The sequence below is a fragment of the Epinephelus lanceolatus genome, chromosome 16 (genome assembly GCF_041903045.1).
Source record: "Epinephelus lanceolatus isolate andai-2023 chromosome 16, ASM4190304v1, whole genome shotgun sequence".
Taxonomy (NCBI): Eukaryota; Metazoa; Chordata; class Actinopteri; order Perciformes; family Serranidae; genus Epinephelus; species Epinephelus lanceolatus.
Genome location: NC_135749.1, coordinates 8,165,748 through 8,186,163, shown reverse-complemented (window position 1 = coordinate 8,186,163; position 20,416 = coordinate 8,165,748). Strand labels below are relative to the sequence as shown.

Here is a 20,416-nt window from a genome sequence, read left to right as displayed (position 1 = left end):
AATGAACACATGTGGAGTTATGTACTTAACAAAAAAAGGTGAAATAACTGAAAACATGTTTTATATTCTAGTTTCTTCAAAACAGCCACCTTTTGCTCTGATTACTGCTTTGCACACTCTTGGCATTCTCTCCATGAGCTTCAAGAGGTAGTCACCTGAAATGGTTTCCACTTCACAGGTGTGCCTTATCAGGGTTAATTAGTGGAATTTCTTGCTTTATCAATGGGGTTGGGACCATCAGTTGTGTTAAAATTCATATTATGGCAAGAACCAATCAGCTAACTAAAGAAAAACGAGTGGCCATCATTACTTTAAGAAATGAAGGTCAGTCAGTCCGGAAAATTGCAAAAACTTTAAATGTGTCCCCAAGTGGAGTCGCAAAAACCATCAAGCGCTACAACGAAACTGGCACACATGAGGACCGACCCAGGAAAGGAAGACCAAGAGTCACCTCTGCTTCTGAGGATAAGTTCATCCGAGTCACCAGCCTCAGAAATGGCAAGTTAACAGCAGCTCAGATCAGAGACCAGATGAATGCCACACAGAGTTCTAGCAGCAGACCCATCTCTAGAACAACTGTTAAGAGGAGACTGCGCCAATCAGGCCTTCATGGTCAAATAGCTGCTAGGAAACCACTGCTAAGGAGAGGCAACAAGCAGAAGAGATTTGTTTGGGCCAAGAAACACAAGGAATGGACATTAGACCAGTGGAAATCTGTGCTTTGGTCTGATGAGTCCAAATTTGAGATCTTTGGTTCCAACCGCCGTGTCTTTGTGAGACGCAGAAAAGGTGAACGGATGGATTCCACATGCCTGGTTCCCACTGTGAAGCATGGAGGAGGAGGTGTGATGGTGTGGGGGTGTTTTGCTGGTGACACTGTTGGGGATTTATTCAAAATTGAAGGCACACTGAACCAGCATGGCTACCACAGCATCCTGCAGCGACATGCCATCCCATCCGGTTTGCGTTTAGTTGGACGATCATTTATTTTTCAACAGGACAATGACCCCAAACACACCTCCAGGCTGTGTAAGGGCTATTTGACCAAGAAGGAGAGTGATGGAGTGCTGCGGCAGATGACCTGGCCTCCACAGTCACCGGACCTGAACCCAATCCAGATGGTTTGGGGTGAGCTGGACCGCAGAGTGAAGGCAAAGGGGCCAGGGGAGTGTGCAAAGCAGTAATCAGAGCAAAGGGTGGCTATTTTGAAGAAACTAGAATATAAAACATGTTTTCAGTTATTTCACCTTTTTTTGTTAAGTACATAACTCCACATGTGTTCATTCATAGTTTTGATGCCTTCAGTGAGAATCTACAAGGTAAATAGTCATGAAAATAAAGAAAACGCATTGAATGAGAAGGTGTGTCCAAACTTTTGGCCTGTACTGTGTATATATATATATATATATATATATATATCTTGCTCACCTTTGATTTTTTAAATTCTTTATATTTAATAAAGTCAGTTTGCTTTCTTTCCATTTCCTGTCTTTCTTTCATTTCTTTTGGAACCACAATTTTTCTTTCTATAGGTGTATAGCCGGTGTTCCAGCAGCAGAAGCAGTCGCTCTCTAGGCTCCAGCTGTATTTAGAGACGAATCCTAGCGCAGAGGCAGACTAATCCATTTTGCAACTTTAAGGGGTGAGAGGGGCCTCAGAAAGCTTCCACTATTTCTTTAAAATAAAAAATGAGTTCTTTATAAAGATTTATTTTCATCCGTCCATCCATCCATTTTCATTCGCTTATGCGGTGCCGGGTCGCGGGGACAGGAGGCCAAGCAAGCAAAGCACCCCAGACATCCCTCTCCCCAGCAACGTTTTCCAGCCCCAAGATTTATTTAGCCAATTTCAATTTAGTTGACACTACTTATACAGAAATAAAAAATTGCAAACAACATCAAACTTTTCATGTCACGCTTTTCAAGGGCCCCCCTCCCGCTGGGGCCCTGGGTGTCTTGTTAATGACACCCCTGCGTCTGTGGCTCACATCTCAGTACGAAGATTACCTGCTTTATAAAAGCTCTAAAAGCAATGGTTTTCCCCCGAAATGGGAGCGCTGTCTTGGTGATGACGTGATGCCTGTCTGTTCTATGTGTATCATGTGACACTAGTGACGTTTCAGCAGTCATGCAGCGCATCACTAGATTCTGAATTTACCATAAAAAGAAGGTATTTTGTGTCACCTTAGACATGTTTTGGGATTTTTATGAACATATTTCAAACAAAAGCCAAAACAATGTATATTTAAAATTGTTTTATAGAACATTCTGTTGATTTCAAACCATTTCCAAGCCTGGAAAACTATTTTTTGTCTAATTTCATAACTGTAGGAACCCTAAATCTATACCATACTAATGACATTTACGTCTGGTTGTGGTACCTTCAGTAATCCCATTTTATAAACGGTATGTTTAGGGTAGGTTAAAAACATCATGTCTAACACTTTGTCATACACAGTACATTCTGGGTCCATTTAAAGCAGCCAATTCTATTCAACAGAGGCAGGAATAGTTAAGAGAACAGAGGCCACAACGTTCTTTCATACACATCAAAGCTTTGACCTTGGAGCAGAGCCACCAAAGCAAAAGGTGATCACTCATGATCAGACAGCGGCGGCCATTTCCTCCCACAACCATGAGCTGCAGCAGCTCTTCTGATATATAGTGAATGATAAAGGGAGCTCCAGAAATACATTCTCTCCATCCATCTTCACAGGTGGCTGAAGAGGTCACAGGACAAAGGGAAGGGAAACCTACCCTGCCCACTTCCACCAGCTTGGTGATCATGACAATACTGAAGCAGTTCTCCTGCCAAACCATCCGCCAGAAGTCATAGATCATCTCCTGCTTGGGGCCTGCAGAGGAGGAGATATACAGTGGAGGTATAGGTGGAGAGGTTGGACGGGAGGGAAACAAGCCAGGGGAGGAGGTGGAGGAAGAGAAAGAGAAAGAGAGGAGGATAAGGAGGGCGGAGGGATGAGCCATAAGTCAGAGAAAATAGCAGCAATAACCATCAATGTAGAGGCGCTGTGTAATCCATGCCAGGGAATAGAGTAACAATGTGTCATTCATGAACTATTGCCCGCTCTGTGTTCTCCTAATACTACAGAAAAATGTCATTTCAATACACCCACAAATCCTCAGCCATTGTGCAAACAAGCTCCTGTATTGCCTTTCCCGGGTACCGGTGGCAGACACAAATCACAGGCCCCTGGAGAAGATGACACTTTCATTGATTTCATTACACCCTGGCGTTGATAATATCACAAGGTCCTCCTTCATACTGCCTCCTCTGCCAAACACACTACACCGCTTTTAGTGAACAACATGTCTATTCATTTCCACCCACACTGTTTGTTTAATAGGAATATTATCTTGTCTCCTTTAACTGACCTGGACGACGTTTTTAAGAGAGGGTTGCATCTTATCATCCTTCATACGTGCTGGCAGAGTATTATATCCCTTTTCCTTTATTAGGAATGTTGTTTTCTGTTAATATTTAATCATGTATTGATTTCAGGTTTATTTGTACAGTACAATCTCCCACAAAAGCAATTCTGTGTTCATTATTTTGGCAATATGCTATTTGTGTTGATAGCTACATTGGGCTGAGTGTGGGGCAATATCACCTCGGTCTTACTAATATTTACTCTGTCTCCACAACGCTTCAGTCTGAATCCAAATTCAAGCATGTGTCTCCTGTTTAGCCGTGATGTCCTCACCACCTGTAAACTTGCATCAAACACCTTTTAGATGCTTTTTTTGGACAATGGAGAAGAGATTAACACCAGCATTATCCTTTAAAGCCAGTTCATGTTTGAGAATCAGAGTGATCTGATTGAAGTTTTGGGTCCTAGTTGCAAAATAATTGGAAAGAGTTGAAGCTGTTGAATGGGTTTTGGAGGAAGGCTTGGGGCATTGTTGTGATCCAGCCTGCTGATGACAAAGGAATGGACACATGTTTCACAATCTGACTTGGATAGAAAGCAATATCCCTGATTTAAGTCAAAAAGATAAAGGGCCCTGTTAAAACTATCTATAGTTCATGGTCTAAAGTGCATTACCCAGGTGCTTTTGGGGCATTTCCAACTCCACTTTTGATCATTAAATGGCACATAATCTGGGCATGAAGTAAGGTGATGGGGCAATGGGATTGTATTAAGTCCCATAGGTGTGTTTCGGCTGTAATATTAATTCAACCAATCAGAGTACTATCGCCCATTCCATTGAAAAGCAAGGTGCTACATGGTGGATTCAGCAAATTGGAGAAGTGAGCTGTTTTCTGCTGAGAGTAGTGCGGTAAGAGCGGTAATGTCACTCCAACAAATATTGTGGGACTTTTAAGCAGCAAAAATAAACACTGTAGTTATAAACTTGACAGAGGAATCAAAACCAAACTTGTAGCTTTGGAATTCATCAATGAAGTTACACTGCTCCCCGTGTGTAAATACCCACAGCGTCTCTTGTAATGTGGAGTTGGACAGCAGCTCTGCAGCTCAGCTCTTGTCTCTGCTACGTTCACATTTTTATCGCTGTAATATTTCACCCACCTTCAACCCATCCACGTGTCTCTGTACGAGACAATAGAGTGTACGCGTGTCGTGAATCTGTCTTTGTAGGCACATCGTACCATCTGAATAATGCTCCCTTTGACTTAAGACAAGGTTTTTGTTGGTCAATGGCACAATCACTTTCTGCTGCCTCGAAATATCAATGCACCAATGATGGGCCTAACCACACCTCATTGTATGCCGGAGCGTGGATCTTTCCAGGTGCCTCTTTGTCAGCTCAGCTAAATTTGTACTAAATTTAGGCGCTTTCGTCTAATTTACAAGTGTTGGTGTTGGTGTTGCTTTGTGCGGTGAGCTTGGACGGTGGCGATGTGTGGCTGGGAGTCACTCATCTGCCGACATTTAGCCAAATAGCTGCTAGCCAGCCAGGTCAAGGTTTTCAAATGGAAAGATCTGTAAACATCAAGGAAAAGATAGAGAGGGTGAGCACCAGCTGAACTAGCATCCTGCTAGCTGTTGTACAGGTGTTGGGAAAAAAACTGGACAAATTCCATGCCGCATCAGTTTCCATCAGGACATCAGGAAGTGTAATATCCTTTGATTGACCAAATATTGGTTAAATCCTGGACAGCGCCATTTAACCAGGAGACTCTTTTTCTATACAGCAATTGCACAGGCCAGAGGAAGGAGAGGTTTTATGTGCTCTAGGGTGAAAAAGGACTGGTGTGACGGTGGGAATGTGAGGTGCTGTCTAGTTCCTGCTGTGGATTGTTGCTATAAACCAATCAAAGGTGGCTGAGAGCAGCGGTGTCCATGTTCAGGAGAAGCAATCACATGGCTGTCTTGTTCAGGTCAGGATGTCTGGACAGTTAAATCATTCCACTACCAGAACCATCTGGATACACGGGCAGTTATAAAGCAGCAGCCAACAGTGTGACGAGATGCAAAGACAGGACTGAATTACAGGGCACAAGTTAAAGGAGCTGATGGGATCGTATTTCACTGTAGTTGTAGCTTGTATAACTTCATGTGGCCAATAAACGATCAACTGATTGATTGGCTGATTTTAAGACGTGCATGCATTGGGCACAATTACATCTGCTGCTTACACAACATGGCTGCTTGCCATGAAAATGACAACTGCGTCAGTCTGAAACTAGCAATGATAGTTGGGCTGTGTTCAAACGACCCAAAGAAATCAATACACAGTCCTGTGGAGGGTTTTTTTGTCTTCACAAACATGAGAAATACAGTGGTGCATGTTTTTACTGCTTTTTATTCCACAGTTGTCTTAACAACATGAATCAAAAGGTGTGCATCGACTACATGCCCCAGGCCAAACATGCAAAGACCTGCAGAGGCAGAGACGTACAATAGGAGAAGGAGGAGAAACAGCTTCACTTGCCTGTTAAAAAACAGGACATTTGCAGAGCCCTCCCTTTCATACAGCGATACACTGGTCTTTACTGTAGTTTAACTGAGGTGAGCTGAAGCCAGCCTGTGTTTTAATATGAACCTGTGGGCAGCTACTTTAACCGCTGTTTTCCCTCCTCTTCACAGGGTTATTCACAGCTCACTCCCCTGTCAGCAATCACCGCGCTGGTTTCTACGTGTATTAGTGATATGAGATGTTAATTTTTCAGCAGCAGCAGGAGAAGCCCGCTAATGCATCGCCAGAGGGACGGGGCAGTCGGCAGAGAGACAGATGATGTGTGATCCCAGCGGCTGGGTGAATCTGTATGCATAACACAACATGCTGCCGCTTTGGACTCGGGCTTTCAGAGTGTGCTTGGCATTTCTCCTCCTCGTCCGCCTCCCCCTCACCCGCCTCTCCCTCTCCCTCATCTCTGGACATAATAGAGAGTTAGCCCAGAGCACCTGCTGCCTGCTGAAAAAGCACAGCTGCCTTAAGACTCATCGAAGATACAACAAATCAACCTCAACCTGCCGTAACAGCCGACCACCCTGGGCTCGCCACGAGTATGCAGAGCCCGTTATTCAGTGCATGTTGTTGACAGCTGTAATGATGCAATGTGTTTACTGTACAGTGTGTGTGCACGCTAGGACACTTTACATGTGTTTAACAGTAAAAGCAATGAATTGTAATTACTTTGGCATCTGTGACAGACTGTTCTTTGGTACATGTTTTCAGCCTATAACCAGAGGTGGGTAGAGTAGCCAAATATTGTACTCAAGTAAGAGTACTGATACTTTAGAACAATATTACTCAAGTAAAAGTAAAAAGTAGTCATCCAAGAACATGAACGTAATCAATCAATCAAAAATAATAATCTGCAAATTCATGTATTTTAAACGATACCCCTTTAACTAAAACAAAAATAAATTAAATCTTTACAAACATAACATAAATCAAGGCACAAGAAACACAAATATATTCTATATATATATATATATATATATATATATATATATATATATATATATATATATATATATATATATATGTAATTATGTACTCAGAGGTGGGTAGAGTAGCCAAATATTGTACTCAAGTAAGAGTATTGTTGCTTTAAAACAATATAACTCAAGTAAAAGTAAAAAGTATTTTGCATTAAAACTACTCTGAAAACTACAATTTATCCAAAAAGTTACTCAAGTAAATGTAACTGAGTAAATGTAACTAGTTACTACCCACCTCTGCCTATAACATCATTTCAGGTCAGACTTTTTTGTGTCACATAAGTACATAAGCTCATATTTGAATGCAAACCACCAAATATTGATATTAGCCTAAAACCATTACACACTGAGCCATTGATTCAATTTTAAAATATTTAAAAACTCAGTAAATTATCTCATACATCTTATTTTTCATGTAAAATTATCTGTAAGTGACGAGGGGTGGGAATCACCAGGGGCCCGCGATGCAATATCATCATGTTACATAAGTTTCGATGCAATATTGTTGTGATTTTAAACGTGTTGCGATATGCTGAGTATTGTAATAAAATATATTGCGATATATTGCAGTTTATTACCCATTTTTCAGCTGAAAATGATGCCCCCAAAGGAAAAAATGTGTCCACATCAACAGCTTTATCTAATAAGAAGTTTTTATAAATATATGTTTGGTATTTTGATTATCTGCTTGCAAGAAGGCCCTCACAAGGCACTGGCTGCACATTAGAGGAGATATTGAAAATGATATTCATGTTATAGAAAAGATTACTTTTTCTCTTCATCTTCAAAAAATGTGTTCATTAAATTCTCGTTAAAATACATAAGACCTGGGGCGCCAGTAGCGGAGTGGATAGTGCCGGCACCCCATACACAAAGGCGATTCATCACCGCCGCAGCGGTCGCAGGCTCAACTCCGGCTTGCGACCCTCTCTGCATGTCATCCCCCCACTCTCTCTCTCTCTCTCTCCCCCATTTCACCCTGTCTGTCCATTAAAGGCAAAAAGCCCTGAAAAAATAATCTTTGAAAATACGTAAGACCCTTACGACCTGATTTTGTGGAGGTATTTATTCCCTCTTCAGGTCTCATTGACATGTGGCACTTATATGTGCACTTAATCTCTCCCAAAATATTCTTAAATTGTGAAAACATTTTCAAAGCATTAAAAATTACTTTGTTTATCATAATTTATGTTTTGCTTTGTAAAGTGCTGCAAAAAAAGATGAAGTTTTTAGTTTGCTCATCTTACTTTAGTCGTTTTTATCACAGCAAAATGTATGAGGTAAATTAAAAAAAGCAGCTGATTATATCATTCTAGCAGGCAACCAAACATTTAAGTTATATTTGTAATATTAATAATTTAGACAAAAAAAAGTCGATACTTGGTGTCTTTGTAATGATATGACATTGCAACACAAAAAACATTTTGATACGATGCTGCATCGATTTTTCCCCTCACCTTATCAGTGACTACGTTTGCTAAAGGACTAACTACCAACCACTACATGTTATACTGCATTGCAGTGTCTTTATGGGATGTGTTCAGGCCCAGTATTAAGTTGCGCACATCAAGCAGAAGAAAACAGACTTCAAGTCAAAGAATACACTTTGGGTCCTGTTTAAGTGCGTATAGCGTAACAGCATGTCTACACAGGGGGCGTTTTCAGTCCATCTGCTCACGCTACACCTCCTGCGCAGATGGTAAACGATGCATATACAGTAAGATTTACTGGATGGTGTTAGAATCTGAGAATCCATTTAGTGTGAAACCTTTTTATGAATAGAGTTTAAACAGATGCGAATGGATTCATTATGTCAGCTGTACTGTATGATATGTTGCACCTGTGCAGAACTTTCACTAAACTCTCGGTGTAGAGTAGCAGAGGTAACAGCAGCACCCACTGTTGTAGGAAAACAGGAAAGGAAAGTGCAGGTACTTTCTATGTTCCAGTTTTAACAAAACATCAGGTGTGTGTATAAACCCACCGTCCACACTGTCCACGTGCACAGCATATGCTTCTCTAGGTTATGTATGGTTATGTTTTATTACAGAATAAAATGAAACTTTCATTTGCTTCAAGTTAAAATAATCAGAAGTGTTTTATTTCAACAATCAAAGAAATTTTGTGTGATTCTAAAATCGGTTAGTTGGAGTAAGATTTCACACAGTGCTCCAACTCGAACAGCTCCTTCCACCTCTGCCTGCACTCTCGAATGCAAAAAGACTTTGCGAGCAAAATGTGAAAGAGAGGGAGAGGAATTTTCGGAGGTTACTTTTCTGAAGCGGTAGAGCTGAGACCAAAGTGAAAGATGGAACGAAATCAGAGGGGGATTACAAAGTGAAAAACATATTCACTGAATAAATAGGATCAGAGCCGGGTGAGAATAAAGAGAATGTCTTGCTCTCTTTCTCTCTCAGTCTGTTTCTCTCCTTCTTTCCGTCTCTCTCTCCCTCCTTTCTGTGAGTGTGTGTGCGTGCCGCTTGGGGAATGCAGCCTATATAGTGTATCAAACTGACATCAGAGAGCTGGTGCACCACACATGCAGATGGCGGGGAGGAGAGACACAAAAGCAGAGCTTCACAGGGGAGCGACAGTCAGTAGTGTTACAGTGCAGATTGACTGACAGTTACAGTCGATTGTTATGGGAGTGTCTCTCACAGGCGGGGGAAAGTGATGCTTTATGGTGGAAATCCAGATGTGAGCGTGAGGCAACACAGGCTCCTTGTTGTTTACACATTAATAATTCACTTAAGTCATTAGAATATTGTCAGCTGGGCTGCTGTGTAAAGAACGCCACAAACAAAAGCAAACATTAGCAGTCAAACAGCGCTGAGGGGTATTTTTACACTCACCTTGTGTGGCGATGAAGTGATTTGATCGCTGGTAACCCTGTGTGACAGAGAGAGAGAGAGATAGTGGAGGGAGGAAAGAAAAAGAGATGGGAGAGGAGAGTTAATAATTACAAGAGCATATGATGAAGTGAGACTCAGGGACCTCTAACTTTCATTTCACCCCTCCCATCCATTCTCTTCCTCCATTTTCAGCATCAAGTCATCTCTTATTCATCTCAGAGCTGGGTTTGATGTCAGCGCGCTGCTAAATTTCTGCTCTGCTTTTGACTGAAGATATTTCAGCGGCCGTGAAAACTAATCTGCGCCATGCCATCGGTTGATGACGCTCTGCTTAAAATACATTAGCGCGTTTGACCGGCCAGATTCTTTGCACTGTTCAGGCTCTAAGTTTGGGTGGGGGGATCACAGCTGAATTATAATGCAGAGAGAAATGACATTAATTCAAGTTTTTCTCTGTCTGTCTGTGAGCCAGGTCATTACATGCAGAGTGAGGGCGCTGCGTTTCAAAAGCAGCCCTGCGTGCGGTGCTTTGCATGCAGCCAGGGCTGCTGATCAAAAGGTAGATTGACAAGTGAGGGATCCTCAGCTCTGGGAGTAATTCTAACTTAGTGACACTGACTGATCTGGCTGTCTCCTCTCTGCTCAGCTTGGCATTAGCACAGTTATGATACAGTGTGCACGGTCTGGAAGGCTATTAGTGGCGTCCTGGCCCTCCACCAGGCAAAACCCCGTGTGTTGAATGCAAAGCAGCCGATCATGACAGATCCCAAGAATCAAGATTAGTGCGCCCTCTCATAACTCATGAGTAAAGCGATTCCAACTGTTGTATGGAGTAAACATTTGTACAAACACTGTACAGATGTCCCAACACACACGACAACTCCCCATCCCCCAGCACACACACTGATATACACATACGCACTGTTCAGCCAGGCAGGCACACAAATTACATTCCATAACTGTCATGCCACAGAGGGAAGTTGAGATGGATGGCCATTGCTATGAAAGAGTGCAGCGACCCTCATTCCCATGAGCCTCCGTTGCTGAGTTTCCCTGGGCCGACCAGTTTCCTGTCTGTCACCTTGGCAACCGCATTTCCCAACAGCAGGCAGGCAGAAAAACATCAAGCAATGTGAATTCAGAATGGATAAGGCAAAAATAAAACATGCAGAGTCATTTGAGACGTGGAGAACTTATCAATACTACCAAAAAGACAGAAAAACAACTTTCAATTTGTTTTGCTTTGACAAATTTGTCTCACTCTCACTGCAACCTGGGACAAATCAGTGAAATTTTGACCTTGGTGTATGCAAGTGGATGAAAATCAGTGCTCATATTTATCATGCATCTCATAATCACTTGTAGGAAAACTGCTGAAACTTTAAATGTTAATAGAAACCATCCTCCCAGAGAGAACTGGAGGACATTAAAAGGAGGTCTGAGGCTGGCTCTGCTGAGAATAAATGACCAGGATCAGGGTTTTGCAACACCTAGGGCTCTTTCTTTTTTGTCAAACACTGGGATCCACAAATTCAAATGACCTACAGCCTGCATTTTAAAATCAGCTGCATGGGAAGTGAAACAAGAGAAAGAGTATCACCGCTTTCGGGTGCACAAAGAGCTGTTTAAGCACAAGTTAAGGCTAAAAATATACAGTGCTTAGTCAAATCTGACAACAGTTTCAAACTGCACAAATGATAGTTGATGTGTTTATCTGAGAAAACTACCCACCATAGTATTTTAGAGTCTGAGGGTCCAAATTATCCCTGTTGTAGCTTCATTTCCTTGTTGCCGAAATTTGCAAGAACTCGTTTCCTGTAGAGTTAATGTGTGGGTGGAGGAATTACCATCACAAGCAATCAAGCAATGGCTGCCACAAACTGTTTTGATCCACTCAGTATCTTTCATGACGCATTTTGTTTGTTTTTTTTGGACTACCGGTAAGACTTTTACATTTGCAGTGTTCACGACTGATAGAACATGTGTACATGTGTTCCATAGGTGTCACCTGTTGGCTTTTGTGTTTGGGGTAAACAGGGAGTCACAGATCTGTATGCTGCTGGGGTTTAAAGTGCTCCAAAAAACTTATATCTTTCTAACTTGACCAAGCTTTCTAGTTTGCTGACTGCAAGGTAATCTCTGTAAACAAGTGGGCTTTCTGCATATGTATGCAAAATCTGTAGGCAACAGTACAATATTTTGGTATTGGAAGTGATCTAGTTTCAGTTTGTAGTCTGAGTAGTATTGATCAATCATGTTTGAGCAGGTTTTGGCGAAACACACTGGCTGAAATACAATCTCAGAAGCCATCAGCTACTGTCTGACAACCAACTTTTCTGCATTCATATGCAGATATCTGTTTATAAAAATTAGCCAAAATGTTGTCTGGACCTGTCTCAGGTTGCTAACCAAACTGTGAACAATAAAATAAGCAGCATAAAGAAGAGGTAGCCTGGGCCTGGATCTCAGTTTGCAACTCCCAGGGTTCCCATTGATTTTTACCAATGAATCTATAGTGTTTCCATAATATTTTGCCCCATTTCCATGACTGAATAGTTTAAAATGTAAAAGCCTATATCGGGATTCAGCCGTACATTATTAAAAAGGCACTACCCAGGCATTTGCAGACAAGCAAACTGCTCGCCTTTGATGACTTGACTCGCTCATAAGACATCCCGGCTGCCAACTAGCTGCTCACTACCAATAGACCAAACCAGCACCCCTTTTTTGGAGGTATGGAAACAACAGATCCTATAGTTTTCAATGCTATCTGTGTGTTTGGATTAATAATAATTTTGACACTGGTGTGCATTTATTTCTTGTTTCACAAACTTTTATGTTATGCAAATGTCTAATAATTGTTTCGCAACCTTGCCTGAAACTTAGCGTAAGCTATACCTTCATAAATTATGGTTGATCATTGTCATATCTCTTCAGGCTTGCCCTGTTCATATGGATGAATAAGCCAACACAGTGGCCTGATATTGCTTATCCTCAATCAAGTAAGTATACTTGATTGAATCACAAGGTATCATTAGTGTTTACAGCGTCTGTAAATAATCAACCTGTTCATTGCCAACTGTTAGTTGGAGACGACAGTCTGATGCTGCTCTACTCTATGATTGTCCTGCAGCAGCCTCCAACTCAAGCTAGCTTTAGCTATCCATCTGTTGTAACTGTCACCAGCATCATTCAGTGATCTACCACATTGACAGTGAATATTCACATGTCATATGTGCCTGAAATCTCAGTGATAAAGCCTTGGTAAACCCATACATAATAGCTGTGGGGTATTTCCTGTTTCTCTCCTTTCAACAGTCACACAGTGCAGGGCTAGATTTTAATTAGTATCTCTAGGAATATAAACAATGCATATTCAAATCTTTTCCAAAACATTCTGTTAATTAAACAGTTTCCAGCCCTGGGAAAGACTTCAGAGTTGTCATGACTGTGGGAACGCTGTAGAGTGGATCCCCTGAAATACTGGCCAATGCCCCCACAAGCTTTTTAGTTGTCAGACGATAGCGGATGAATTCTGAGACTGGCTGGAAGGTAACGTGCTATCTAACCTACTACCTGGCAATTGACGATCTGTAAAACTTGCTAACTCAAAGTAACAAGCTACATAACATGTTAACCACCAGTTGGTAATCCTTCTAATTTGTTAATTAGCAGTTAAGCTACCGTTGCTGGTTTTTGCGGCCGGCTAGTGCTACGATGTCACCAGCTAGCTAGCATGTTATTGGTTATCTTGTCAGCCACAATACCTTCCCAAATAGCCCTGAAATTAGTCACCATGTCACCAAACATCCAAGTAAAAGAATGTTTCTGTTCCACTTCATGGTTTGACCGGACAATAACCCTTCTCTGAGATGCTTGATGAATATGGGCCCCGAGAAAAAGTCTATAGGTGTCTCTAAAATGATTCCCACTCTTGTCTGCACTGTGATTGCATCTGTTTTTCCCCAGTTCACTGTCACTGAATATGTTTCAAATGCTTGCTGAGTCATGGTAACAATAAACTCGGGCTTAGATCCGAGTTGCTTGATGTGACCTAGTCTCCTCTCCTCTGTGGTGTACTATCAGGCCTTTTATAAGACAGCCTGATGTTAAGCAAGAACCCCAGGTGAGCGTCTCTCTATGAAAGAGGACACTGCTGCACTCAGTTTGGAAAGAATTTGACTCAGGGGAAAAGTGATGGCGGACAGGCTCAGCAGCTCAGAGCAGAAAAGGGAAGGAAGATCTGCTGCTGGAGGGAAGCCATGGAGGGCTGGCAGGGACAGCGAGAGGGGGCAGCATGAAAAGGGAGAGGAGATGGAAGAAAGGAGAAGCAAGATACTTACTTCCCTGTTTATCCGAATCTAAGAGATGCCAAAAGGTTGAAAACGGGGGGCGGAAAACAGAGAGAAAGAGAGAGAGAGAGAGAGAGAGAGAGAGAGAGAGAGAGAGAAAGTAGGAGGAAAAAAGAGCTAGTTATTGTGATTAAAGACCAGGAAAAGAGGGTAATGAAATGGTTAGAGAGCAGCTTGCCTTCAGGACCTGTGGAGAGAATAATGATCAAAAGCCTCAAATTCCCATGTTTCCTCGCAAAAGGCCACTTTTGCTTTTTAGAAACCAGTCTGTCTTTTCTATTAATGGCCTCTAATCCTACTCACCTTTAGCATGCTACACCTTTATTTCCATAGATTTAAGTAAAGACTTTTTAATCCGGAGCCAGTGATGACACAGAGTTGTCCTTGGTGTTAATAACACAGATGATACTTTCGCAAGTTCTGTAATGAAAGAGGGCATGGTAGGGATAATGTCTCATAGGGCTGGGTACCAGAACTTGATACCTTTAAGGTATCGACTGAAACAGTAGCGGACGGCCTTTCGGGAGCATAGAGGGTCGTTTTGGCCGGCCATTAACGATCAGCTTGACCAGGAACCAGGAATCAGGGTATCTACAGGTATCGGACACTTAAGCTGTCGTCTCATATGAACTCCAGACGATGTCCAGAGAATCAGATGCACACATTGTCCGGAGTTTCCCTTTCGCACATGTAGCACACAACAGCAGATTGTCCGTGTCAAAAGCGTTCTCACCACTAGGTGGTCCATTTTGTTTAGGAGAACATGACATGGTTCGTAATGTGGTCTCTTGCCATTCCTTCAGATCTCATCATCTCTCCAGTTAGACATTCTTGTTGCTATATTTGCGTAAATAACCCTTCGTCGTCACCTGTGGATGGTTGTTTTCTTCCAGTTTCCTGCGAGCCATGTGACAGAAACGTCATCTGTTCACCTGCTAGCTCGCTGTCAATTCTCCAGACAATGGCCTACTCTATTCACACATATGCTCAGTCGAACATTAAATGGCCTTTCTACTGAGCAGCTGGCAGGATAAAGTCAGTTTAATGTCTGATCCAACTGATTTGGACATTTGCATTCTCACACACAGCTCCTTCGGGTAATGTCTAGACATTTTCAGGCCTGCAGTTCATGTTTGACTTTACCTTTCAAGATCATTTTTAATTAAATTTATGACTGATTTTTGGACATCTTATTCTTATTCAAGCAGGCTAGTATAAAGGCAAGTAGGAATACAGTTATTAGAGTGAGTCAGGTTAATCTACACTTTGCCAACAGGTAGGTGCAACTATAAGCTAGAAAGACAGTTTTAAGTTCAGCGGTGGTCATAGATTTGTAAATTTGGACTTTCACACAGAACAACTTGACTCTTTCTGACAAAAAGAAATTAAAAGATGAATAAATTGAATTGGATAAAACGTTCTTGCAATCTTGACCTCACATATTCAAATTTAAAACTATCTAATGACTTTAAAGGCCTGTTATCTAGAAAATAGACATTTTAACACTTATTAACCTGCAGACACTCTGAGGAATAAGTCGATGGACCTTTTCAGAATCCATGCATGAGTCGCAGTGCTCACACACTCACGCCAGAGCACCTGTTTGGAAGCCAAACTTCACAATCTGCTGGACATGATTGGTTGATAGCGACACACATAGCAACTGTCTACCTGCTTCTCTACTGATAACAGAATCTGCTCATTGAAATGGACGGTCAGAAGAAAAGGAAAGGTGGGGCAGAGAGAGGGGGAGAATAAAAACAGAGAAAGGCCCTGGCATCAGACGCAGCTAAATGCTGCAAAATAAGCAACATGTTTGCCAGTAAGGGGATCAGATCAGTCAGAAACACAAGCTAAAACACACAAACACAGCCATACACACATGCCATGGCCTACCTAAGTGATAGCCCAATTACTCACTGGTTACTCGGGTAGTTTATTGTTAACCGTTAGTTTGTTTAAAAATGCGTGTTTTTCATCACATCTGACCTCAGCATTGCTGCAGCATTCAGAGATCTCAGAATAAACTTATTGATTACAATGTATTAATCACCATGGGACAGAAACTACCAGTTTAAGAGAAGGTTAAGTTGCATGAAACTGGAATTTTTCGAGGGTGACATGGGAAAATAAACTTGGTTATCCAGCCATCTCCAGATGACACACAGACATGCAAAAATATATAAAAAGCTCTTGGATTGGAAGTTCTTGGATTTGTCTGCTCAGCCATTACCTCCCATGCTCAAGCTCACGCTTTTATCTTATTCCAAACTCATTACTGCTGCTGATTCCAAAACAAAAGTGTGAAAAGCATTCCTTCCTGAGCACCAGAGCAAGACAACACTACCTGAGGGGGCGTTAACAACACTGATTTCAGAGCCTGTCAAGAAGCGAGTGTGATGATGATGGTGTCACTTTTGTGTTACACCTGTCAGCAACAGACGGCAACAAAGAGAACATCAAAAGATCTGACACAAAAGTGTCACGTCTTGCAACCAACGCCCAAGAAAAGATTATGTAAACCTGCATGTGAATGAGAGGAGAGAGTGCCGGAACTTTTTTGGTTTAACCTTTAAAAAAAAGCAATGTTCCATTTATTCCAACCTTGGCGTCTTCCATGAATCATTTGGAATCATTTCGCTGCAGCGTTGTGAGCCAGGGGTCTTGGCATGACATGCGGGCGGTGCTGTAGACAGCACAGTTAATGATACAAAGGTCCTTGGAGCGTTCGTCCTAATGGAGCCCTCACGGAGCACTAAAGGGGATAAAGTGGCCACGCACAGCCCTGTGAGCTTTGACGTTCCGCTTTAAGCAATGCCACCCACACACGCTGAGTCAGGCACCCGCTACTGATCGGCCCTCTCTGTCCATTTTACATTTCCTTTTGTTCGGCAAACAACAGTAGAAACAAAGGACGTAATACAGCATGCAGAGACCATAACAACTCAGGTTAAACCCTGCAATGAGTGCTTCAGCAGGCAGTGCCAAAAAATGGAGGAAAGACTGTTGAGAGCTTTTCACAGTCACCCTCAAGTGACCCCTCCATTATGAGCGAGCAGCAGATCTCAGACGCTGGCCTGTGCTGGAAGAAAAAGTAACTGTCCTTCAGATAGTTTTGGTCCATCTGATGCAAAGCGGCAGAGATAGGATCTGGCAGGAGTGCATACTGCTGCTGGGACTGGAGAGGCTCCCTGAGATACTCACTCAAGCTGAACTGTAGGTGAGATCAAAATATCTGAAAGTAGATGAAAGGATCAGCTGTGTTATATTGAGTCCAATTGCAGGGCAATGTCGCCTTACAAAAGCATTTGGGTGAGTCATGATGCCCGCTGCTCCGAGCTTATGGGCTCTTGTAGGATCTCCGAGTTGCTGCGATAAAATCTCACCTCAAAGCCTGCATGTAGTAGCACACCTAGATATAACACTATAGTTTGTGGGTGTAGTTACTAAATGACAGTTCAGTCTGAGTAACAGAGAGCTCACACAACCTCAGGCAATATGTGGAGATGTCCTCTGGTCAGGCACTCGGTCAACCACAGCAATAGAAGCTGACTAGTACGAGCTCTTAGCGCGGAGCTGTGGGATCAGCAAAGCCAGAGATGAGAGAGTAGGAGGTGAAGGAGGAGGACAAACAAGACTGAAGGTGACTTACGTCTATGTAGTTGGCATTGACATAATCAGAGCTGGGGTCCGCGAGCAGAGAGTGCAGCTTGACTCGATGGCGATCATCTGAAACACACAAAAAAGGAGGTTCACTGATTACGTGATGACACTACACCCATCCACTCTGTCAGTTTATATATTGACTTCTATGGACACAAATGCAGATGTCAGGTGTTCTATCATAACAAATTCAAATAAAGTGAAGGTTAGGGTGTAACTCTGCTGATTCATTTTTCGTAAAAATCAACATTCCTCATTAACTAACAGATAATTTGTGCTGACTGTGCTGACACTAAGTAGAGTGCAGATCTCCATCAGGTGACCAAGCGGCAGTTCAGGATCAAGCCCACTCAAGACGATCAGCACGTTTAAGAAGCGTCCAAGAAATACACGCCTCGTCTATTTTTGAATAGGGATGCACTGAAATGAAAATTTGTGGCCGAAGCCGAAGCCAAATAATATTAAACGCTTGGCCGAATACCGAATGCCGTTTTTTAGTTTTTCATTAGTTTTTGCAGATGAACCCCCTCCAGATTAGTGTTGTCACGGTACCAAAATTGGGACCCACGGTACGATACCAGTGAAAGTATCACGGTTCTGAGTAGTATCAGGATACCACAGCGAAAATGAGGCAGATGTGCCTTTTGTCATTTATAAAAAGATAAATCACTTTTCTATAATACATCAATGATATTTCAATGGAATAAATTACTTATTGACTTATTCATACTTCAAAAACAGCATCAATCAGTGATTAACAAAGGGGGGATCAAAATAAAATAAATAAATGAAATAAAAATCAACCAGCCACCCTCCTCCCCTGACAAGTCCCTTCATAAGTAAAGAACAGTCCCTAAAGTGCGGTGAGGTTTGTGGGCCGTTACCTGCCACAAAGAGAAATGTGAACAGCTCATTTCTCCTCTGATAGGCCACATACTGTGTGCCGCCATGGCTCGGCTGTTCAGGTACTTTTGGGCAGTCATGACAACAAGTTATTCACCTGGAGCCGGACTTCTCTGTCGCCGGTAAGCCGTTATCATGCGCCGCCGCCGTATTTGACAGGAATACGTATTCCTGTCCGTGTCTGTGACCCCCGTTCAACCCACAACCGGCGGGATTCGCCGTTTCGTTTCTGCTACTGGTTGAAATCTGTACTCACACAGCGTGCTGAATGATTTATTTTGCCCGCACAAAACTATTTTTAGTCGCAAATGCGAGTGCGGTGACAGACGGAGTAAAATATCGCCACACTGCCGACATTTTACTCCGTCCGTGACCGCACGCTGTTTGATTGTGTCATCAAAACACGCCGCTATTATTCGGCCTTGCTTTTCACTTATTCCACCGAATACTGAATGTGTGGTTTTTTGCAATATTCGGCCGAATATATTCGGTTACCGAATATTCGGTGCATCCCTATTTTTGAATGAGCTGAGGGGTTCTCAAGTTCTCTTACTAACACTGTATTTGAAATATAGATACACTATAATTATGAGGATGAATGTATTAGTAATGACAAAATTATAGCCAGACATCTTTGATCCATGTCATTCAGAATTACACTTTGAACAGTATTAACTTTACCTGTAGGCCACAGAGCAACAGAGAAGATAATACAATTAAAACAGACAAAAATAGAAACCATTTAATGGCCTCTTTACAGGCAGGAACAAAAATATCAAGGGTTTTGGCCAAATCAAAAAGATCTGTAAGTCCACAAAATCAGGCAGGTAAAGCGCTTCACTTCCAAGACGCTCCTTGTGTGGTATGACCCCTTGCAGCAAACAGAACAAAACTGGGTTGTAACCATGGCAGTGGGTACCTGGAGCAGATGCGCCCATTGAACTTGTCCTTCCCAGCTTCCTTACAGTTAAAATAATAACAAGGGAAAACAGAAATAAGAATTTACTCATCTCATAATGTGCCTGACCAGATGCTCTGGTTCAAAATAAAACCAAACTTTTATATGGATGTCAGTTTTTGAGACATGACAAAAGCCAAAATGTTTCCTGCAGACGGTAAGACTTGTTGTTTTCAGCTGAGCCGGCCCCTACCTTGTGGCCCCTAGCGTCCATTTTAAAAGGAGTGAGGAGTAAGCAGTGAATCACGGCACAAAGCAGTCAATAAAACAGGCTTTTCAACAATTGTGAGTCACTACAGCTATCAGGGGTCCCTAAGCGTACAGTCAAACACGTGCACACAAAACATGAGGCTGACTGGTCCAGTAGTTTGTGAGATTAGCTGTGGACAGATGATACGTACATGTAAACACACAAACGCGCACACACACGACCATTGACATGATCCTCATCCAGGCCTGGCTGAGATAAAAATGACATAATTGAGAGTTGGGAATTTGATGACATCAGATTAGAGAGCTACATTTGTCCCCTTCTGCCGTCTGTGGTCACCATACAGTGTTTAAATGTAGTCAAATTCACTGTATAGTTGTTTTCACTTACATATATTTCGGTTTCTGTTGTCAGACCACTGAACATGTGTGAAACAATTATTTCATGGCAGCCTATAAACACTGCTGCTGCACTGTGGTCATCAAATAATTATCTTATAATCACAACGCCAGTAGCTCTGCTATGTGTTCTGCTTTACTGGCCCTC

At 42.2% G+C, this 20,416-nt stretch overlaps 1 protein-coding gene across 5 annotated transcripts in view; it reads right to left on the bottom strand.

The window, feature by feature from the left end:
• Nucleotides 1–20,416, bottom strand: part of ptprua (protein tyrosine phosphatase receptor type Ua) — a 281,709-nt gene that overhangs the window by 35,975 nt on the left and 225,318 nt on the right. For 3 of the 5 annotated variants that reach the window (XM_033636998.2, XM_078175484.1, XM_078175485.1), the window contains 4 exons: nucleotides 17,788–17,864; nucleotides 14,127–14,144; nucleotides 9,784–9,820; nucleotides 2,757–2,854 (listed from right to left, as the gene is read on the bottom strand). In XM_033636998.2, coding sequence (XP_033492889.1) covers nucleotides 2,757–2,854; nucleotides 9,784–9,820; nucleotides 14,127–14,144; nucleotides 17,788–17,864 — 230 coding nt within the window. The remainder of the gene's footprint in view (nucleotides 1–2,756; nucleotides 2,855–9,783; nucleotides 9,821–14,126; nucleotides 14,145–17,787; nucleotides 17,865–20,416) is intronic. The other 2 variants (XM_033636995.2, XM_033636997.2) reach the window with 1 other exon arrangement.